The sequence below is a fragment of the Heptranchias perlo genome, chromosome 23, assembly GCF_035084215.1.
Source record: "Heptranchias perlo isolate sHepPer1 chromosome 23, sHepPer1.hap1, whole genome shotgun sequence".
NCBI classification, from domain to species: Eukaryota; Metazoa; Chordata; class Chondrichthyes; order Hexanchiformes; family Hexanchidae; genus Heptranchias; species Heptranchias perlo.
In genome coordinates this window covers 40662093-40686198 of record NC_090347.1, presented here as the reverse complement: position 1 = coordinate 40686198, position 24106 = coordinate 40662093, and the positions used below count along the sequence as shown (strand labels likewise).

General features: G+C 44.3%; 1 protein-coding gene across 1 annotated transcript; it reads right to left on the bottom strand.

Moving 5' to 3' along the window:
- Positions 1 to 3590: 3590 nt before the first annotated feature.
- Positions 3591 to 22792, bottom strand: LOC137341327 (tripartite motif-containing protein 16-like). The gene is made up of 7 exons (XM_068004451.1): positions 22211 to 22792; positions 13618 to 13713; positions 12893 to 13126; positions 7732 to 7785; positions 7316 to 7484; positions 5553 to 5615; positions 3591 to 4132 (listed from the first exon to the last, which is right to left on the bottom strand). The coding sequence occupies exons 1-7, from the start codon at positions 22790 to 22792 to the stop codon at positions 3591 to 3593; spliced, it is 1740 nt and encodes a 579-aa protein (XP_067860552.1).
- Positions 22793 to 24106: the final 1314 nt, after the last annotated feature.

Below are 24106 nucleotides of genomic sequence, written 5' to 3'. Positions count from 1 at the left end.
CATAAACCTGGCTGCATTCCATCTCTGAAACTGTCAGAGGTGCTGTCTTTTGGATGAGGCGTTAAACCGAGGCTCTGTCTGCCCTCTCAGGTGGACGTAAAAGATCCCATGGCAGTATTTTGAAGAAGCACAGCGGAGTTCTCCCTGGTGTCCTGACCAATATTAATCCCTCAACCAACAACGCAAAAAACAGATTATCTGGTCATTATCTCATTGCTGTTTGTGGGATCTTGCTGTGCCCAAATTGGCAGCTGCGTTTCCTACATTACAACAGTGACTACATTTCAAAAAGTACTTCACTGGCTGTAAAGTGCTTTGGGATGTCCTGAGGTCGTGAAATGCAAGTCCTTTTTTCTTTCTTTCCCGGAGACCTCGAGAAGGGAGGTGGATCCTTGATGAGTTGCAGGCCAAAAACACCTTCAAAGTAAAGGAGGGAGCCTGCAGTCTCGGAGGCCCAGATCTTGGCGTAGTTCTACATTACTTTTAGGCAACCAAGAGTTGAATTATCTGCCGCTATTCAGACATGGTCACCAGAGACAGAAAACTAGCATCAGCATTTCAGTTTCTTGCCAACAATTTTCTTTTTTTGTGAGGAAGAAATAGCCATCACCAGTACCTTGCTACAAACATGTCCACCTCAGAGTATGTAGAAGTAATATTAATTATAGGCTTTCAAACTGGGGTCCCTGAGGGAATCCCGAGGGATGGAGGGGCCACAGGATCATCAGATGTCTGTATTTCTTCCTATATTTGTTGACGTATTACCAGGTTATTTCTGTAGCTGTAAACTCATTTTTAAAAACTGCTCTCCGTTAGGCTGCATATCTCGGTCTTTCAGAAGGAGGACAAGGATAGCCAGCAGTGTCTCAATATTTGCAGGGGGTTACAAAGAATGTCTCAATATTTGAGGGGGTCCCAAAGAATGTTTCAATATTTGCAGGGGGTCCCAAAGACTGTCTCAATATTTGCAGGGGGTCCCAAAGACTGTCTCAATATTTGCAGGGGGTCCCAAAGAATGTTTCAATATTTGCAGGGGGTCCCAAAGAATGTTTCAATATTTGCAGGGGGTCCCAAAGAATGTTTCAATATTTGCAGGGGGTCCCAAAGAATGTCTCAATATTTGCAGGGGGTCCCAAAGAATGTTTCAATATTTGCAGGGGGTCCCAAAGAATGTCTCAATATTTGCAGGGGGTCCCAAAGAATGTTTCAATATTTGCAGGGGGTCCCAAAGACTGTCTCAATATTTGCAGGGGGTCCCAAAGAATGTTTCAATATTTGCAGGGGGTCCCAAAGAACGTCTCAATATTTGCAGGGGGTCCCAAAGAATGTTTCAATATTTGCAGGGGGTCCCAAAGAATGTTTCAATATTTGCAGGGGGTCCCAAAGAATATCTCAATATTTGCAGGGGGTCCCAAAGAATGTTTCAATATTTGCAGGGGGTCCCAAAGAATATCTCAATATTTGCAGGGGGTCCCAAAGAACGTCTCAATATTTGCAGGGGGTCCCAAAGAATGTTTCAATATTTGCAGGGTGTCCCAAAGAATATCTCAATATTTGCAGGGGGTCCCAAAAAATGTTTCAATATTTGCAGGGGGTCCCAAAGAATGTTTCAATATTTGCAGGGGGTCCCAAAGAATGTTTCAATATTTACAGGGGGTCCCAAAGATTATCTCAATATTTATAGGGGGTCCCAAAGAATGTTTCAATATTTACAGGGGGTCCCAAAGCATGTTTCAATATTTGCAGGGGTCCCAAAGAATATCTCAATATTTACAGGGGGTCCCAAAGAATATCTCAATATTTGCAGGGGGTCCCAAAGAATGTTTCAATATTTGCAGGGGGTCCCAAAGAATATCTCAATATTTGCAGGGGGTCCCAAAGAACGTCTCAATATTTGCAGGGGGTCCCAAAGAATGTTTCAATATTTGCAGGGTGTCCCAAAGAATATCTCAATATTTGCAGGGGGTCCCAAAAAATGTTTCAATATTTGCAGGGGGTCCCAAAGAATGTTTCAATATTTGCAGGGGGTCCCAAAGAATGTTTCAATATTTACAGGGGGTCCCAAAGATTATCTCAATATTTACAGGGGGTCCCAAAGAATGTTTCAATATTTACAGGGGATCCCAAAGAATGTTTCAATATTTGCAGGGGTCCCAAAGAATATCTCAATATTTACAGGGGGTCCCAAAGAATATCTCAATATTTACAGGGGGTCCCAAAGAATGTCTCAATATTTGCAGGGGGTCCCAAAGAATGTCTCAATATTTGCAGGGGGTCCCAAAGAATGTCTCAATATTCATAGGGATCTCCCACAGAGAAAAATTTGAAAACCATTCATATAATTATCATGTAATAATTTTTTTTCCCAAAGAAGCAAAGTGCTACTAATCAGTCTTGTAATAACAGACACCAAATAACATATCTATTTATAATATATTCAAAGAATTGCAAATATGCTGACTTCCTGTGTTTATAAATTGAGCAACTTTAAACACCATCATCATAAGCCAAAAAATCAACTGAAGTTGAATATCGAAGACATGAATTAAGCATGTAAAAAGGGCACATATGACATTGTGCCAATTACACAATCATAGTCAACAAAAACAACTTGTGTTTATACAACACCTTAAATATAGAAAAACGTCCCAAGGCGCTTCAGAGGCGTAATATTAAAAAAATGGACACTGAACTAAAGAGGTGGGATTTAAGGAGGGTCTTAAAGGAAGAGAGGGAGGTGGACACATTTAGGGAAGGAATTACATGGCCGCCAAGTGAAGGGGGAATGCAGAAGAGGCCAGTGAGAGAACCGGGGTGTATTGGAGGGGAAGGAGTGGGAGTAGGTAGTGTTGGAGGTTACAGACTTATGGAGGAGTGAGGGATTTAAACACAAGGATGAGAATTTTCAATTGGCCTTGTTGGGGGGGACCGGAAGCCATTGTAGGTCAGCGAGGACAGGGGTGATGGACGGGCAGGATAGGAATCGGGCAGCAGAGAGATGAGCTGAAGTTTACAAAGAATGGAGGTGGAGGGCTGGCCAGGAGAGCATAGGAATCGTCAAGTCTAGAGCTGAAGGAGTCATGGGAGAGGGTTCTGGGTGGGTGGAAATACAGAGGTGGAAGTTGGTGGTCTTTGTGATTGAGAGGATGTTGGGTCAGAAGCTCAGTCAATGGAGAATCGTGACCATAAATATGTGAACAGTGACTGGTTTTCATAACAACTCTCCCCAGAACCTAGTAGCACCGTGAAATCTATTACTACACCAGAATTGCTGTATGAATGACTACAATCCTCCATCAAGATAGGAAAGTCAGAGAGCTTTTTCCCAGTACTGCACCCCTCTCCCCTCCTGCAGCTTGGTGACGTACAAGAAGCAGGATTCATTCCCCCAACACTCCCCCAATCGCCAGCTCTAAAATTAAAAGCCATGTATGGCACAATTGTGACCACTGGTAGCGAGCTCAGTCGTGGGGGCAGTCCTTAAACTGAATGAATAATCACAGGATTGTGTTCAGTCTAAAGACATGAGCAACATTCATCACAGGACTCCCAACACACAACTGCACTCCACCAGATAAGGCACCGAGTCTTTATTTGAGTTTGCAAAGAGTCAGAGATGTCCCAACTTCAATTCGAAAAGCAGGATAGAACGCATTTGCAAATGGAACTAGGAATTTGTAGATTAGAGTCATTGTATCAGTCACACTGTAAAATGACAAGGTGCGATCGTCCAGGTAAATTCCAATTCTGTTGTAACTTACACTCGGTATTTCGGACTCTACTCCGTTAAGAAAGACCAAGAAATTGTTGCGTGCTGTTAGATGCAAATCTAAACAACACGACAAATTATTCCTACCAAGGATACAGGAAGAAATATTCCCTTTTCTGTTGATATCTGGGCGTGTGATGCCCACACAAATATGGTCCGTTCTCTTATTTTTGTGCAATTCTACTTCACAGTAATATTTGCCGAGCCCCCAATAATTTTCACACAGGATTTGTGGATGAAAATCAAATCTCTCCTTGTGATCGGGGTAAATCATTGGTATTGAATGTGACACTGTCTGATACCCGTCGTAGAAGCGAAGACAATGATTTGCCGAATTTATATTAAATGTGAGATTTTGAGCAACTGTGGAGACAAAGGAAGAGTAATGATCCATTTGTTAGGACACATGTGGTGCTAAGCATTAGAGCAGGAAGTGGGTGATACAGGATCAATTCCCCACTTCACTCAGTTCCCATTGTACGTAAATCACACCCAGTACAGAAGCTTTGGCTGACAGCCCCCTTTGGAGGAAATGGGGAGGGGGAGGGGACAAATTGGAAGGGGATGTCCTGCCTGAGTGGCAACTTACACCTCCTGGCAGTTGTCCAATGAGTCTGCGAGCTTAGTAACGTGTTTGGTCACATAACCCAGGCTGACACTCCCAGTGCAGTACTGAGGGAGTGCTGCACTGTTGGAGTTGCCACCTTTCAGATGAGACGTTAAATCAAGGCCCGATCTGTCCTCTCAGGTGAACGTAAAAGATCCCATGGCACTATTTCGAAGACGAGATGGGGAGTTCTCCCCGGTGTCCTGGCCAATATTTATCCCTCAACCAACATCACTAAAAGCAGATGATTTGGTCATTATCTCATTGCTGTTTGTGGGACCTTGCTGTGCTTAAATCTACTTCATTGGCTGTAAAGCGCTTTGGGATGTCCTGAGCTCCATGAACGGCATTATATAAATACAAGTCTCTCTTTCTTAAACCTGACAGGATTCCAGGCAGAACTTTGATGCCCAATTGAGTCTTTTATTACGATACTAAGCCATACAGATCAAAAAGGACCGGGGTTGATTTGCAGTTTGCACTGCTGGTGGGACGACCAGGACACTACAATTAGTCTCCAACAGTGCAGCACTCCCTCAGTACTGCACTGGGAGTGATAAACTGGGTTATGTGAGCAAAGGAGTTATTAAGCTCTCAGACTCATTGGACAGCTGCCAGGGAGTGTAAACTAGGGTCCTGACTGGCATCCAATCATTCCTGGTGTAAAGTGCCTCAGAAGGCCCAGGTAAGTGATCGTTTAAAGGTTCCTCGTGGGCCGGGATGAGCAGGCGTGACACCTCGGGCCTCCCCTGCCTCCCTTCCCCCACGATCTGTGCGTATCTTGCCGGGAACCGTTTCCGCGGACCCCCCGGCAGTGGCCTGATCCCCCCCTCCACTAATTTTGACCCCCACCGGTGCTGACGTCATTCCCGTCGGCTTCAGGCGGGAGTCAGGGTCGGGGTATGTAAGTGAGGCCCAGGAGTTAAGGACACCCACTCTGTACACTTCCCTCAGGCTCACTAACTACTCCCCCCCTCCCTACCCCGACCCAGGAGGGTGATCCGCCCTCAGTTTGATAATGGAGTTTTACCCTGTCAAATTGGATGGAGTCGAGTCAGCAGGTAGAAGTCTCACTCTAACACACTTCCAGTGAAAACCTCACCGATTTGGAAAATCTAACACACAGACTGTAAATCACCGGTGGGACGAGATAGTGCACTTTTCAGAAATACTCACACTGCAAGAAATCCTCTCTGGTCTTCGGTTGGGACACAACCGTTTTCACTATCCTTGGATTGGCTGTACAGAGTAAACATAGTAAAAAAAAGATCAATAAAGACTTACGTTTAATTTCCACAGGTAGCTTTAGCAACTCGCTTTGTTCTATTTATTTTATTTATCATCTTAATAAACATAGATACACGGGTGAATAGAGAGAGAGAGAGAGATATAGCTAAAGACTGATAGCTCTGTGGGGAAAGTTACTCCCTGGGGGAAAAATTTACCAGGGCACGTTTTCCAGGCCCAGAATCGGTGCTGCACAGGCAGCGCATACCCTGATCAGGAGGCCTGAGGCCAGCCCGAAATTAGGCCTCAGTTCAATGATTTGGTCAAGCTGCCAGGTGTCTATTATGGTAGTAGCTCGCTGCTGAGTGCCGGGAAGGGGAGGGGGAGGACAGCGGGAGGAGGTGGGGGGGGGGCCGATCACGGCCAGCAAAAGTGCCGTGGAACCGGGCAGAGCTCTCCTGGCTCCAAGTGAATTTTAAAAAGAGTTAAATAAATTTACTTATCTTCCCGGTGGTGGCCGCAGACTAGGCCACGTCCACGCCTGGGAAACCTGAGCGGAGCAGGCCCGACGCCTGGGCAGCCCAATTTTCCCGAGGGGCCTAAAGCAGGCCCCTAATTAATATATGCAAGGGGCCTAACGCCAGTTGTAGGCGGCCGTCTTAGACGCGTGAAAAAATGGCCTGACTCAATCACGGGTGGGAAGTTTTTCAGCCGTCCTTGAAATTGGGCCTCATTGCGCCCAAATGGGCACAGCTTGTACGCAACCCCTAGATCATTTCAGGGACCCAACAGCAGGAAGTGGTTCCTTGCGTCACACAGCTGCTCTATTCAAAGCCAACACGGGCCGTGACTTTGAATCGGTCGGGAAGCTGAACCGGAGCCACGTGGCCCTGGGATGTATTCACCTTAATAGTTTCCTCCCCTTTCAATATAAAGTCAACACTAGTCTATTGTTTTACAACGGTGAAGAAGGGCACAGAATTGTTGCTCTCACTCCCAGGTCTTTTTGCTTAAATAGAACAAGCTATTTGTGATCAATCAAATCCACTTAGGAACTGGGATTGTCGCTGTTTCTGAGACCTCTATGCAAAATAATGGCATTTGGACAGCAAGTTGCACTACACGTGGAAAGTATAGGTGTGTCCTAGGATGTTACACAGAATTACATAGAGCTTACAGCACAAAAATAGGCCATTCGGCCCAACAGGTCTATCTGGTGTTTAAGCTCCACACAAGGCACCTCCCACCTTACTTCATCTAAGCCTATCAGCATATCCTTCTATTCCTTTCTCCCTCATGGGTTATGATCTGGAATGCACTGCCTGAAAGGGTGCTGGAAGCAGATTCAATAGTAACTTTCGAAAGGGAATTGGATAAATACTTGAAGGGAAAAAAATTACAGGGCCATGGGGAAAGAGCAGGGGAGTGGGAGTAATTGGATAGCTCTCCCGCCAAAGAGCCGACACAGGCATGATGGACCGATTGGCCGCCTCCTGAGCTTTATCATTCTATGATACTATGATACTTATCTAACTTCCCCTTAAATGCATCTGTGCTATTCACCTCAACCATTCCAAGATCCACAATCTAACCGCTCTCTGGGTAAAGAGTTGCTCTAAACCAAGTCACTTGCCTTATCCATATTGTTGGAAAAGGAATAACTTAATACAAAATTTATTATCTATTAAACTGAAATGTAGGAAATCACGAACCGATATTTCTTCTGTCTAGAATTTGCTTGGAAACCAGATGCACTCGCTGTTTAATCCACGTGGCAAGTTCTGTGACGGCTTCGTTAACATAAGTCAGTGCGGATTGGAGATCCGTCTTTAACTGCGGGAAATCCAGAGGCTGCACACTTGCTTTTAAACAACTGGATTCCTAACAGGGGATAAAGCACGATGGATCATTTAATCTACAGAAAACTCTCTGAAAATAAGCCACACCATCAACAAATCTGATTTCAGGGCTTAACAAACTGACTGCACTTGTCTTTATTTCCCCCTCATCTGTTCCTGGAATGTGAGCAACACTGGCCCATCCTTGGTGGCCCTGAGGGCATTGAGTCACCCAAAGTGTGGGACTGGACTCACGTGTAGGGCCAGGCCGGGTAGGGGTCACAGGTTACCTTCCCCTGGAGGGCATCAGTGAACGGGTTGAAGGGCTCAGGGTACAAGAGGTTCTGAAATAAAAATGAAACACTTCTGTCTAAGATTTAGATAGTGATGATTCTCTAATTCATAGAGTTACACTGAATTACATAGATCAGATTAGGAGAAAATATAAGACGGTCTGAGACTGGTTTAGAGTGCCTGTGTGTAAATGCACGAAGCGTGTTAAACAAGGTTGGTGAGCTGCAGGTGCAATTAGCCACACGGGAATATGATGTAGTGGCGATAACGGAGACCTGGCTCAAAAAAGGGCAGGATTGGTACTAAATATTCCTGGATACAAGGTGTTCAGGAAAGATAGGGAAGGAAAGGGGAGGGAGGGTGGCAGTATTGATTAAGGAGAATATTACAGTACTGGAAAGAAAAGATGTCCTGGTTAGAGTTAAGAAACAAAAGAGGTGCCATTACACTACTGGGGGTATTCTATAGGCCGCCAATTAGTGGGAAGGATATAGAGGAGCAAATTTGCAGGGAATTTACAGAGATGTGCAGGAGCCATAGAGAAGTAATAATGGGGGACTTCAACTATCCTAATATAGACTGGGATAGTAATAATGTAAAGGGCAAAGAGGGGGAGGAATTTTTGAAGTGTGTTCAGGAGAACTTTCTTGACCAGTACGTTTCCGGCCGAGCGAGGAAGGAGGCATTGCTGGATCTGGTTCTGGGGAATGAGGTGAGCCAAGTGAAACAAGTGTCAGTGGGGGAACATTTAGGGAACAGCGATCACAGTATCATAAGGTTTAGATTAGCAATGGAAAAGGACAAGGAGCACTCTAAAGCAAAAAATACTCAATTGGAGTTGGGGCAATTTCAGTGGGTTGAGAACAGATCTGGCCCGGGTAAATTGGAATCAAAGATCAGCAGGCAAAACTGTAATCGAACAATGGGTAGCCTTTAAAGAGGAGATGGTTTGGGTACAGTCTAGGTACATTCCCACAAGGGAAAGGCAGGGCAACTAAAGCCAGAGCTCCCTGGATGACAAAAGACATAGAGAGTAAGGGGCGTATGATAGATGTCAGGATGATAATACAAGTGAGAACTAGGCTGAATATAGAATGTTCAGAGGGAAAATAAGAGGGGCAAAGAGAGCATATGAGAATAGACTGGCAGCTAACATAAAAGGGAATCCAAAAGTCTTCTATAGGCATGTAAACAGTAAACGGGTATTAAGAGGAGGGGTGGGGCTGATTAGGGACCAAAAAGGAGATCTAAGCTTTGAGGCAGAGGGCATGGCTGAGGTACTAAATGAGTACTTTGCATCTGTCTTTACCAAGGAAGAAGATGCTGCCAAAGTCACAGTAAAAGGGGAGGTAGCTGAGATACTGGATGGGCTAAAAATTGATGAAGAGGAGGTACTAGAAAGGCTAGATGTACTTAAAGTAGATAAGTCACCCGGTCCAGATGGGATGCATCCTAGGTTGCTGACGGAAATAAGGGTAGAAATTGCGGAGGTACTGGCCATAATCTTCCAAACATCCTTAGATACGGAGGTGGTGCCAGGGGACTGGAGAATTGCAAATGTTACACTCTTGTTCAAAAAAAGGGCGTAAGGATAAACCCAGCAACTCCAGGCCAGTCAATTTAACCTCGGTGGCGGGAAACTTTTAGAAACGATAATCCGGGACAAAATTAACAGTCACTTCGACAAATGTGGATTAATAAAGGAAAGCCAGCACGGATTTGTTAAAGGCAAATCGTAATTAACTAACTTGTTTGAGTTTTTTGATGAGGTAAAAGAGAGGGTCGATGAGGGCAATGTGGTTGATGTGGTGTATATGGACTTCCAAAAAGCATTTGATAAAGTGCTACGTAATAGGCTTGTCAACAAAGTTGAAGACCATGGAATAAAAGGGGCAGTGGCAGCATGGATACAAAATTGGCTAAATAACAGGAAACAGAGAGTAGTAGTGAACGGTTGTTTTTTTGACTGGAGGGAGGTGTACAGTGGTGTTCCCCAGGGGTCGGTACTAGGACCATTGTTTTTCTTGATATATATTAATGACTTGGACTTGGGTATACAGGGCACAATCTCAAAATTTGCAGATAACACAAAACTTGGAAGGGTAATAAACAGTAAGGAGAATAGTGATAGACTTCAAAGAGACATAGATAGGTTGGTGGATTGGGCCAACACGAGGCAGATGAAATTTAATGCAGAAAAGTGTGAAGTGATACATTTTGGTAGGAAGAACGAGGACAGGCAATATAAACTAAAGGGCACAATTCTAAAAGAGGTGCAGGAACAGAGCGATCTGGGGGTATATGTGCATAAATCGTTGAAGGTAACAAGGCAGGTTGAGAAAGCAGTTAAGAAAGCATACGGGAATCCTGGGCTTTATAAATAGAGGCAGAGTACAAAAGCAAGGAGGTTATAATGAATCTTTGAAGGGTTACAGCACGGAAGGAGGCCATTCAGCCCATCGAGTCCAGGCTGGCTCTCTGCAAGAGCAATCCAGCTAATCCCACTCCCCTGCCCTATTCCCGTAGCCCGGCAAATTGGTTCAGCCACAACTGGAGTATTGTGTCCAATTCTGGGCACCACACTTTAGGAAGGATGTGAAGGCCTTAGAGAGGGTGCAGAAAAGATATACTGGAATAATCCCAGGGATGAGGGACTTCAGTTACGGGGATAGACTGGAGAAGCTGGGGTTGTTCTCCTTAGGGCAGAGAAGGTTGAGTGGAGATTTGATAGAGGTATTTAAAATCATGAAGGGTCTAGACAGAGTAGATAGAGAGAAACTGTTCCCATTGGCGGAAGGGTCAAGAACCAGAAGACATAGATTTATGGTGATTGGCAAAAGATCCAAAGGTGACATAAGGAAAACCTTTTTTTACACAGCGACTAGTAATGATCTGGAATGCACTGCCTGAGGGAATGGAGGCAGACTCAATTATGGCTTTCAAAAGGGAATTGGATAAGTACTTGAAGGGAAACAATTTGCCGGGCTATGGGAATAGGGCAGGGGAGTGGGACTAGCTGGATTGCTCTTGCAGAGAGCCAGCCTGGACTCGATGGGCCAAATGGCCTCCTTCCGTGCTATAACCCTTCTATGGTTCTATGAATTTACAGCACAGAAACAGGCTATTCAGCCCAACTGGTCTGTGCCGGTGTTTATGCTCCACATGAGCCTATTCAGTGAGGACTTTCACTCTCAGAAGAATGTTCCAACTCATATTGTCGATTTGTCTGAAAATCCATCTGGGTGAGGGACCCAGTCAATTAGTTCAGATACATACAATCAGTTCAGTTGCAAGCTTCTATTGAGTTAAGCAGACCACTATTTAAATTCACAAGGCCCCGGTTACTGTTTATCGAAGATATTTATTACTGGCCTTTTTCAAAACAGTGTGTCTACGCGGGGCTTTCAAAGAGGGTTTGTCTGAAACCTGCTAAGTGAGTTAGTTTAGGCAGATAACTTTTATAGCTGGCGAGATAAAAGCAATAAAAGAATCACTATGGTTATAAATATTACGGCATAGTTTAGCACAGCCAAAACTTTTTATTACTTTCCACTACGAACGGAACTAGCTATGTTTAACAGCTACTTTGAAAATATAGAAACCCCCCCAGTCCTTTTACCCCACCATTGGTGGCCGTGCCTTCAGCCATCTAGGCCCAATGCATTGGACCCCTGGTAACCATGCGCCTGGAACCTCGGTAACCGTGCGCCGGGAACCACGGTAACCGTGCGCCGGGAACCACGGTAACCGTGCGCCGGGAACCACGGTAACCGTGCGCCGGGAACTTCTACCCCTTTGCCGATGATCGACATGAGTCCAATATGGTCCAATGGTGTTTTGTTAAGCCTCACACAATGATCAGCACTACATGTGCTTAAGCAGTAGTTGTCAACTGATCCAGGCGCAAGTTTACCGGGGTCTAAGCGCACGATTACGAGGGTCCAGGCGCACGGTTACCGGGGGTCGTCAGTAACCGTGCGCCTGGACCTTGGTAACTTTGAGCAGAAAAGTGGCAGGAATTGAGTAAGAGGCGATGCAGCAGGAAATATTGGAACAAATCTCTTGTTCCACCCCCCACCCTTCACCCCAGTGACTCCATTCTGGGTCCTGAAAAAGGCAGCTGACTATTTCTGTAAAGAGATGGGGAGCAGCAGGAGGAAGTGAGACTGAGCAAACTGCTCCTTTCTTGGGTCTTCAGACAGGCCGTCAAAAGCACCACAAAGACTCCAAGTGCCGACCCCTGGAGCAGAGTGCATGGGCTGGAGAGGAGCCTGAGATCGGGAAACTCTGAACCACCTGATCCAAGACTCTCACTCCAGCTGAGGAGCAGCCCAGCCCAGCCCAGGAATCAACATGCGCTTAAGACTCTTGAAACAGCCGAGCAACAGCAACCATTCGAAGAAGAGCAGAGGAGTTCTCCCAGTGTGTCCTGGCCAACATTTATCACTCAACCAATATCACTGAAAAATATGATCTGGTCATTATCACATTGCTGTTTGTGGGGTCTTGCTGTGTATAAATTGACTGGCGCATTCCCTACATTACAACAATGACTACACTTCAAAAGTACTTCATTGGCTGTAAAGCACTTTGGGACATCCGGAGGATGTGAAAGGCGCTATATAAATGCAAGTTCTTTCCTTACACAAGGAAGCTTCAGACATGGACCCACTCCCCCCCTCGTCACTTCATCAGAAAGGCTGCCAGAAGCTCTGTTTCACAGTGTCGCTCGGCTTCTGCCAAATAAACTCATTGTACACTATCCACCGAAACATGAGGGCATGAGCCACGCTCATCATGTAGGAGAGATTGTGGTTATGTCTCACAGAAAGATATAATAAACGAATCACTGCAGCCCTAAAGCAGTCAAGAGGGAATTCTGACAGTGGTATTTATTACAGTAACACTAATCATTCTCAACAATGAACCTGTCCTCAGCCAGCCAGAATAGTCAATTCAATGGATAGAAAATATAAGTTAAAACAACACAGTGAAAAGAAATGGAAAAGTCAGAGGTAGACATGTGCGAAACTGTGATTCCCGACTCCAACTTCCACTAGACGACACGAGTTACAGTGTAATTGCATTTTTTCCCTCTGGTTGCCAGCCACAGTAAATTAGTATTTATTTAACTAGAAAAGTATATACACTTTTTACCTGCAAAAATATCAGGTTATCATTGATCTGAGACAGGGTTCTCAGTTGATGCTCATTCCCTCTTAGTTCAGTACACCTCTGCTGCAATTGGTTCCTGATGCTCTCAGCCTGGCCCAGTGCCACTCGCTCCTCGTTGTCTATCAGTCCAATCACCTCTTTATGTGCTCCTTCAATGACTTTGATCATTGCAGTGAATTTGCTGGTGATTTCAGCTCTCACCTTCTGTGAAGAATTCTATTAATAAACAATAAAGGGACTAAGCGACTTTTCGGAATGAGGACAGGTTACAAAGACTAAGTTTGTATTCCCTTGACAATAGAGATTAAGGGGTGATCTAATTAAGATGATTAAAGGATTTGATAGGGTAGATAGGGAGAAACTATTTCCTCTGGCGGGGAATTAGAGCCGGGCCATTCAGGGGTGATGTCAGGAAGCACTTCTTCACACAAAGGGTAGTGGAAATCTGGAACTCGCTCCCAGAAAAAGCTGTTGAGGCTGGGGGGTCAATTGAAAATTTCAGAACTGAGATTGATATGTTTTTGTTAGCCAAGAGTATTAAGGGAAATGGAACCAAGGCGGATAAATGGAGTTGAGACACAGATCAGCCATGATCTAATTGAATGGCGGATCAGGTTCGAGGGGCTGAAAGGCCTCCTCCTGTTTCTGTGTTCTATTCGGTGAAAAGCTCATTGTATTGTGAAGTCAACAATCACCAATGGACTTACCTTGACTGGATCAACATTTTTCTGCAGGTTACTAATCTCAGTCAATGTCTTTTGGAGCTGTTCTTTCAAGTTAGACTTCTTCTGGAGAAGTAGTTGCTAGAAGGAAATAACTTGTAATTAATTAAGAATCGACAGTGAGGGGTGCGTGAATCACAATCAGAAATCTCTCGAACCTCCTCCAGCCCTTCAACCCTCCATGAACTCTGCACTCCTCCAATTCTGGTGTCTTGCGCATCCCCGATTTTCATCACTCCACCATTGATGGCCGTGCCTTCAGCTGCCTAGGCCCCTAAGCTCTGGAATTCCCTCCCTAAACCTCTCTGCCTCTCCAACTATCTCTCCTCCTTTAAGTCGCTCCTTAAAATTTACCTCTTTGACCAAGCTTTTGGTCACCAGTCCTAATATCTCTTTATATGGCTCGGTGTGAAATTGTGTCTGATAATGCTCCTGTGAAGCGACTTGGGATGTTTTTAGTAAGTTAAAAGCACTATATAAATGCAAGTTGTTGTTGTTCAGTGTCAGATGCCACACTTGGCTAAGTTTTTAATCAAAGCACTATATAAATGCAAGTCCTTCATTTCTTTTCCTGCTATCTGGAGGCAGATAGATGGTGGCAAATGATCCCTGAGTGGCAGAAAATGAGCAACAAATGAAGAATAAATTATTAGAATATAGTCAAGAGGACGGAGACAGGTGGGTGGAATGGGCGGACACGTGGCAGATGAAATTTAACGCCAAGAAGTGCAAAGTGAAAACGTTGATTTCAATAACTTCAGATCATAACCACTGCTCCCATTTCTTGGACAGCAGGTGCTGGTAATGGTTCTGCTGTTGCTATTTACAGCTACTCTAGACCCATCTTTTGATTCTTAACCTGTCCCATTACCACCTTCCTTGCCTTGCACCATCATCCCTTGTCATTTAATCATTCCTGCCCTCCACCCTATCACAGACCTTCCCTTTTGTATTATCCTCCCCTCCCCCCGACCCTTTCCCTGGCTCGATTCTTGCTTAAAAACTTTAACATCTGTCAGTTCTGACGAAAGGTCTTCGACCTAAACGTTAACTCTGTTTCTTTCTCCACAGATGCTGCCTCACTCGCTGAGCTTTTCCAGCATTTTCTGTTTTTATTTCTCTTTTATAAAACCGTGCTGACTCTGCCTAATCATATTATGATTTTCTAAGCGCCCTGTTACTACGTCTTTAATAAGAGATTCGAGCATTTTCCCTACTACTGATGTCAGGCTAACTGGCCTATAGTCACCATTGACCAGAAACTTAACTGGACCAGCCATATAAATACTGTGGCTACAAGAGCAGGTCAGAGGCTGGGTATTCTGCAGCGAGTAACTCACCTCCTGACTCCCCAAAGCCTTTCCACCATCTACAAGGCACAAGTCAGGAGTATGATGGAATACTCTCCACTTGCCTGAATGAGTGCAGCTCCAACAACACTCAAGAAGCTCGACACCATCCCGGACAAAGCAGCCCACTTGATTGGCACCCCATCCACCACCCTAAACATTCACTCCCTTCACCACCAGCGCACAGTGGCTGCAGTGTGTACCATCCACAGGATGCACTGCAGCAACTCGCCAAGGCTTCTTCGACAGCACCTCCCAAACCCACGACCTCTACCACCTAGAAGCACAAGGGCAGCAGACACATGGGAACAACACCACCTGCACGTTCCCCTCCAAGTCACACACCATCCCGACTTGGAAATATATCGCCGTTCCTTCATCGTCGCTGGGTCAAAATCCTGGAACTCCCTTCCTAACAGCACTGTGGGAGAACCTTCACCACACGGACTGCAGCGGTTCAAGAAGGCGGCTCACCACCACCTTCTCAAGGGCAATTAAGGATGGGCAATAAATGCTGGCCTCGCCAGCGACACCCACATCCCATGAACGAATAAAAAAAATTCCCTCTTTTCTCTCTCCCTCCTACATGCCCACCTTGCTGTGTTATTTACATTGCTGAAGTCAAAGTTATTCCACTTTTTAGTGTAAAAATGACTGAATTATCAGGAATAGGCTATAAAGACATTGACCCAGAGATTGCTTATAAAATAACGGCGATGTTAACAGGGCTCACCGTTATTTCAGGGCAAATGGAAGTGCACATACACAGTCAAACGTGGAAATCCGGAAATTGCTCTACCATTTGCCCTGCTCGTTGGAATGCTGCGTGGGAAGGGCAACTCGCTGAATGCCGGCTGAATCAATGGACCAGCGGGAACTTGCTCTCCTGCCCAGCCAGAAACAAACTAATCTTTCCATAAAAAAGGTTCACTGGGTTTTTTAGCTCTAAACTGACTTTTAATGGTGTGGTAAGTTTTAATGACGCCAAACAATCTCTCTGGCATTGAAAATTAACTTTTAAAAATGTGGAGTCTCATTACTTCCAATTTTAAATGTTGTTGGACATTTATAAAAGAAATGTTTAAATTAAAATGTTTTGTTTTACTCTTTCTGTCTATCTCTGTCTTTTAATTCAATATTTCTTCCCCTCTCTTTATTTCACTTTCTCTAACTGATTTTACATTGAATTTACTGTTGTAACTTTCACTTCCTGCTTCTGACTACACAGCTTGTCAAGGATATTTCAATCTGATTAGTTGAGGGGAGAGAGAGATCCTTTCCCCGCTCACACAGCTCACAGAAGTCCGGGAAAGAACGCTGCACTTTTTTGCAGCTCACCATCGAAGCAAGTTGCTGCCCAAAAGCCCGCGAGTAGCTTGTGGGTGAGTTTATAATGAGCGGCGGGCGATGTTTGATTGCTACTCAGAGCAATTTACGGGCCAATAAATCCTCAATAATTAGTGCTCCCCCTCACATCCCAGATAAATAGCCTATCCACTAGTTACTGAGTTTACACAATTTACTCCAATGTGCCACAATATATAGCACATAAAGCACAGGAGAAGCAGCTGAGAGGTGGACATAAAGCACAGGAGAAGAAGCTGAGAGGAGGACATAAAACAAATGGAGGGAAAAATGTGGAAAAAAAATTCTGAACCTGAGAAAGTGACGCCAGAGCAGAGGGAGGATCGGCAGAGCCCGAGGAATTACAGCTAAGTGTTTAATTTATTATATAAATAAATCAAATGTTTAATTTACTATATAATTGAGCTAAATGTTTAAGTTGTTGTATAATTAAGCTAAGTGTTTAATTAATTAATCAGATCTAAGGGGATAAAATTAAAATTAACTAAATAGAGGACACTAACATTAAATTAAAATCTGGTGTACATAAATAGGGAGTTGAGGAAATAGTAAAATAAAGAAGTTAACAAACAAAAAACAAAGCTAATTAGCTACAAATTAATCTGAAATCAAGTTAAATCCATCTGCTAAATATAATCTAGATCTCAAGTAATTGTGTTATATCTAGAACTAAATTAATATAAAAAATAAATAAAAACCAAAAATGGCAGCCCAGGCTACGTGCCAGTACTGGCATATGCGGGAGTTTGTGGACAGCGAGACTGTCCTGGATTGCCACATCTGAAGGAAATATCTCTGCCTTGAGACACTCCAGTTCAGAGCCCTTGAGCTGGAGAGCGAGTTAGAGACACTCCAACACTTAAGTGAAGGGGAAGATTTTTTGGGTAGTTTTCAACAGAGTACAGTCACACTTCAGAGGAAAGTACAGGTACAGGAAGGGGAGAGTGTGATTATTAGACAGCTGGTTAAGGGGAGATAGAGAAGGAGGTCCCGCAGACACTGGTCCTATCTAACAGGTACAGTGTACTTACCACCTGTGAGGATATGAGTGTAGGCTGCGGGGTGGACAGCCAGAATGATATTCATGGCACCGTGGAGCTGGAGACAGTCCAAGGGGGGAAAGAGCAGAATAGAAATGTTATAGGCATAGGGAATTCGATAATTAGGGGGATAGATAGCATCCTCTGCAGTCGCGACTGAGAGTCCAGAAAGGCATGTTGCCTACCTGGTGCAAAGGTAAAGGATATCTCGGAGCAACTGGAGAGGAACCTGGAAAGGGAGGGGGAAGATCCAGTTGTTGTGGTCCCTGTTAGGACCAATGACATAGGGAAGAAAAGGGAGGAGTTCCTGCTAAGGGAATATCAGAAGTTAGGAACTAAATTAAAAAACCAGGACCTCACGGGTGGTAATCTCAGGATTATTACCCGAGCCACATGCTAATTGGCACAGGGATAGGCAGAAGGTGAATGTGTGGCTGAAAGAGTGGTGTGGGAAGGAGGGGTTCCATTTCAAGAGACACTGGGACAGGATGGAGCTGTACCGTTGGGACGGGCTCCATCCGAACCAGAATGGGACCAGTGTCTTAGCGGAAAGGATAAATAGGGTTGTCGATAGGACTTGGAACTAATAAGACGGGGGAGGGATCTGGTGAAAATAACAAGTCTGAAGATAAAAGAAATAGGAGATGAGTGTAAAGGTCAGACCAAGTTAAGGAACAAGGGTAACAAACGGTCAGGGAAGAAATACAGTTATAGAACATGAGTACAAAATGACTGTTAAAAATAAAGTGAGGGGAACAATTATTAAAAACAAACTAAGTTGCCTGTACACCAATGTACACAGCACCCGAAACAAAATGGGAGAACTTGAGGCAATACTTCAAAGTGAGGAGCCAGATGTGGTAGGGATAACTGAAACAGGGCTACATAAAGAACAGTTAAATATTGCAGGATATAATGTATTTGGAAAGTATGGGGGGGAAGAAAGGCGGGCACTGGAGTAGCTGTACTAATTAGAGACAACATAATGGCAATTGAAAAAAGGGACATAAGTAACATTAAGATAGAAACAGAATCGATATGGATTGAGACAAAGGATAAGAAGGGATCGATCAGGTTAATAGACATATTCGACAGACCATCTAATAGTGGAAGGGAAGTGGAGGAAGAAATATGTAGATAAATCTATGAAATGATTTTTAAAAATTGAAAAATAATCATTGGAGATTTAAACTACCCCCAAATAAACTGGCAAAGACGAGTTAGGGAAAGGGGAATGGGGACTGGAGTTTTTACAGTGTGTGCAGGACTCCTTTCTTACCCAGTATGTGAGAAGCCCAACAAGAGAGGAATCACTGCTGGATCTAGTAATGGGAAATGAACCGGAACAAAGAGAAGTAAGCGTAGGGGAACATCTAGGCAAGAGCGATCATAATATAATAACGTTTAAAATAATGATTGAGAAAGACATAAGTAAGACAAAGACCAAAATAATAGATTGGAAAAAAGCTAATTTTGAGGGGATGAGAATGGAAGGAGGGAAGGTAAACTGGAAAAAAATTGATAAACATAGAGTTAGAACAACAGTAGGAAATATTTAAAATGGTGAACAAGAGAATTCAGGAGAAAAATATTCCTCTAAAAAACAAGAACAAACAAGTCAATAATGAAACAACATGGATGAATTGAGATAAGGGTAAAATTGAAACTAAAAAAAAGGCATACTCTAAGTACACAGACAATAAAGGAGGATGACAAAAGGGAATACAAAGAGGTTTGGAAAGAAGCCAAAAAAACAATTAGGAAAACAAAGAGGAACTACAAGATTAAATTATCAAGGAATATAAAGACACATAAATAACAAAAAAAAATTCAGGATAGGGAGAGGGCCACTAAGGGATGCACAAGATAAACTCACAGGTAATGACAGTGAAATGGCAGAAATATTGAATAGTTACTTTGCCTCAGTATTTACCAGGGAGACTAACAAGGTGGGCAGGACATTAGACGAGGAGATCCAAAAAGATATAAAGACATTTAAGATAGAAAGGGGGGAGATAATTGATAAACTAATCAAACTCAGAGAGGATAAAACCCCCTGGTCCGGATGGATTGCATCTGTGCATATTAAAAGAAGTTAGGGATGAGATAGCAGATATATTACATATATATAAAAATTCATTTGAAAAGGGAATAGTGCCAGAGGACTGGCGGAGAGCTAATGTTATTCCTATATTTAAAAAGGGAGATAGAACAAGTCCAGGGAACTATAGACCAGTTAGCTTCACATCAGTGGTAGGAAAGATAATGGGATCTTTACTCAAAGATGTAATAGAAAAACATCTGGAAAACAAAAATATAATAAAGAACAGTCAGCACGGATTTCAGAAGGGAAAGTCATGCCTGTCCAACCTTATTGAATTCTTTGAAGAAGTAACAGAAAGAGTGGACGAGGGCAGTAGATGTAATATATTTGGATTTTCAAAAGTCTTTCGATAAGTCATTGTAGATTGTAGACTCATGACTAAGGTCAGAGCATGTGGAGTCAGGGGACTGGTAGCAGAATGGATGGCAAGCTGGCTACAAAACAGAAAACAGAGAGTAGGGTTAAGGGTAGCTATTCAGACTGGCAAAAAGATGGGAAGTGGTGTTCCACAGGGATCGGTGCTGGGAGCACTGTTGTTCACAATTTAAATCAATGATTTGGTCTCGAGATTCGGAAGTACAATTTCAAAATTTGTGGACGACACAAAATTGTACGGTGTAGTTAATAGAAAGTTAGAATGCGATAAAATACAAGAAGACATTAATAAACTTGCAGAATGGGTGTGTAATTAGCAAGTGAATTTCAATATAGATAAGTGTGAGGTGGTGCATTTTGGTAGGAAGAATAAGGAGGCCGCATATTGCTTGGATAATAAGAGTCTAAATGGGGTAGAGGAGCAAAGGGATCTGGGGGTACAGATACACAAATCACTAAAAGTAGCGACCCAGGTTAATAAGGCCATAAAAATTGTAAATCAAGCACTGGGATTCGTTTCTGGAGGGATATAATTGAAAAGCAGAGAAGTCATGTTAAACTTGTATAGAACCTTGGTTAGACCACACTTGGAGTACTGTGAACAGTTCTGGTCTCCATATTATAGAAAGGGAATAGAGATATTGCAGAAGGCACAAAAAAGATTCACAGGGATGATACCAGAACTGAGACGATATACTTATCAGGAAGGACTAAACAGGCTAGGGCTCCTTTCTCTAGAAAAAGAAGGCTGAGGGGTGACCTGATAGAGGTCTTGAAGATAATGAAAGGGTTTGATAGGGTAGACATAGTGAAAATGTTTCCATTTGTGGGAAGTCCAAAACTAGAGGTCATAAATATAAGATAGTCACTAATAAATCCAGTAGGGAATTCAAGAAAAACCAAAGAGTGGTAAGAATGTGGAACTCGCTACTACAAGGAATGGTTGAGGCAAATAGCATAGATTCATTTAAGGGGAAGCCAGATACACACATGAAGGAGAAGAGAATGGAAAGATATGCTGATAGGGTTAGATGAAGTAGGGAGGGAGGAGGCTCCTGAGGAGCACAAATGCTGGCATAGGCCAGTTGGGCTGAATGGTCTCTTTCCATACTGTAGACTTGATGTCACTCAATGTAATATAGGATAGTCTGGAGAAATCTGACTAATATGAAGCCAACTTTTAATGGTCAAGTTGGAGCAAGGCTCATGCTGGAACTGCCGTAGGCAGGAGCACGCCTCATGTGGGAACGGGCCTTACATGGGAGCATGCTTTGCACTGGAAAAAAATCCCTTGAACTCAACTAGAAGGACATGCTTCCATTCATCCGGATTGCCAGATTTTCTGAGCCTAACCATTTCCATGTAGGGTGACCAAACCATAAGCAAATGAGGTGGGCATTTAAAAACCACAGGCTTTCTGCTGAACCAGATCGTTCGCAACCATGGTGTCCTATTTGACCCTGAGATGAGCTTCCGACCACATATCTGCCCCAAGACCGCCTACTTCCACCTCCAGAACATCGCCTGTCTCTGCCCCTGACTCAGCTCTTCCGCTGCTGAAATGCTCATCCAAGCTGTTGTTACCTCTAGTCTCGAGTATTCCAATACTCTCCTGGCTGGCCTCCCATCTTCCACCCTCCATAAACTTGAGCTCATTCAAAGCTCTGCTGCCTGTATCCTAACTCGCACCATGTCCCACTCTCCCATCACCCCTGTGCTCGCTGACCTACATTGGCTCCCAGTCCGGGAATGCCTTGATTTAAAAATTCTCATCCTTGTTTTCAAATCCCTCGCCCCTCCCTATCTTTGTAACCTCCTCCAGTCCTACAACCCTCCGAGATCTTTGCGCTCCTCCAATTCTTGCCTCTTGCACATTCCCGATTTTAATCGCTCCACCATTGGCGGCCGTGCCTTCAGCTGCCTAGGCTCTAAGCTCTGGAATTCCTTCCCTAAACCCCTCCGCCTCTCCACTCCTCTCTCTCCTTCTTTACAACGCTCCTTAAAACTCACCTCTTTGACCAAGCTTTTGGTCACCTGTCCTAATATCCCCTTATGTGGCTCAGTGTTAAATTTTGTTTAATAATACTCCTGTGAAGCGCCTTTGGACGTTTTACTACGGTGCTATATAAATGCAAGTTGTTGTTTGTCGTTGTACGAAATGGGCCTGAATGAAGCTGGCACAAATTCACCCACTCGAAGGTGCATAAAACTATTTAAAGAAAAACTGCACTGTAGAATAATCTGGATTTCATCTCTCAATATGAATGGTTGTCCACCCTGGAAACTGGATCTTTGGTTCTGAACCAGGCGGACAGCTGCTCATCTTCACTGGCTGTTTTCCTTACCTTTCGTTCATTTACTTCCTCTTCCACAGTCACCATCTCATGAATAACATGTTGCCCCGTGGTACACAATTCGCAAATACACATCCCTTCTGTTCTGCAGAACAACTCCAGGGGTTTCCCATGAGCTGGACAACTTCTCTGAACATTGAGGTGCTTGACTGGATCAATCAGGGTGTGGTCCCCTAAAGCTGGGTTCTTATGATGAGGCATCAGGTGGGTCTGGCAGTAAGAAAGCAGACAATCCAAGCACGATTTCCTGGCTTTTAACTTGGTCTCCGTGCAGACATCGCAGGCGACATCCCCCGGGCCGGCTGGAGACCCTGGCGAAAGCTTGCCACTTGATCTGAGGTCTTCCAGAACTTCACACAAGATGAGGTTCTTGTGCAGTGTGGGCTTGGGAGTGAAGCTGTGGAGACACTGCGGGCAACTGGTCCCGTCTGAGCTGGAGCTCGGCTCCCAGTAGCTGTCGATACATTGCAGGCAGAAGCTGTGTCCACATGGGATGGTGGTTGGGTTGTTAAAGATCTCCAGGCAGATCGCACAGACGAACTTGTCCTCGGAACGGATTGTGGAAGAAGCCATGGGAGTGGGAAGTAAAGGCAAGGTTCTCCAGAAATGAAAGTGAAAGTTTGGCAAATTGCGGAAATGGAGCAGGCGCTGGCTGGGATTGGTTGGACCACTGGATTTAGAGCTTCCGCCAAATCCAGCCAAGAAATAGCCAGAACCATTTAAAACATCTCTATTTAATCGTAAATCCTTTGAGTTAATGTCTCCCCATCTTGGTTCTGTTATCCCTGAGGTGGATTTGCTCCTCCCCACCCATTAATTGTTGTGATGTAGAGATGCCGGTGATGGACTGGGGTTGACAATTGTAAACAATTTTACAACACCAAGTTATAGTCCAAGAATTTTATTTTAAATTCACAAGCTTTCAGAGGCTTCCCCCTTCGTCAGGTGAACGATGTGAAATGAAATCCTCGAAATGAAATCGCATTTATAATTCACAGAACAATGCTTGGTGATTACAGACAGTTTTTTCAACTGCCCGTTGCCAAGGCAATCAGTGTGCAGACAGACAGGTGTTACCTGCCAGGTCTCACAGAATATAGAAATCACCAAAAAAAAAAACAACAAACAAAAAAAAACAGAGATAGAGAGGTAGAAACATAGAAAAGACAGCAACTGACCCGTTATATTAAAAACAGATAACATTTGTTCGCTGGTGGGGTAACGTGTAGCGTGACATGAACCCAAGATCCCGGTTGAGGCCGTCCTCATGGGTGCGGAACTTGGCTATCAATTTCTGCTCGACGATTTTGCGTTGTCGTGTGTCTCGAAGGCCGCCTTGGAGAACGCTTACCCGAAGGTCGGTGGATGAATGTCCATGACTGCTGAAGTGTTCCCCGACTGGGAGGGAACCCTCCTGTTTGGCGATTGTTGCGCAGTGTCCGTTCATCCGTTGTCGCAGCGTCTGCATGGTCTCACCAATGTACCATGCTCTGGGGCATCCTTTCCTGCAACGTATGAGGTAGACAACGTTGGCCGAGTCACAGGAGTATGAACCATGCACCTGGTGGGTGGTGTCCTCTCGTGTGATGGTGGTATCTGTGTCGATGATCTGGCATGTCTTGCAGAGGTTACCGTGGCAGGGTTGTGTGGTGTCGTGGACGCTGTTCTCTTGAAAGCTAGGTAATTTGCTGCGAACGATGGTCTGTTTGAGGTTGGGTGGCTGTTTAAAGGCAAGTAGTGGAGGTGTGGGGATGGCCATAGCGAGGTGTTTGTCCTCATTGATGACATGTTGAAGGCTGCGGAGAACATGGCGTAGTTTCTCCGCTCCAGGGAAGTACTGGACGACAAAGGGTACTCTGTTGGTTGCGTCCCGTGTTAGTCTCCTGA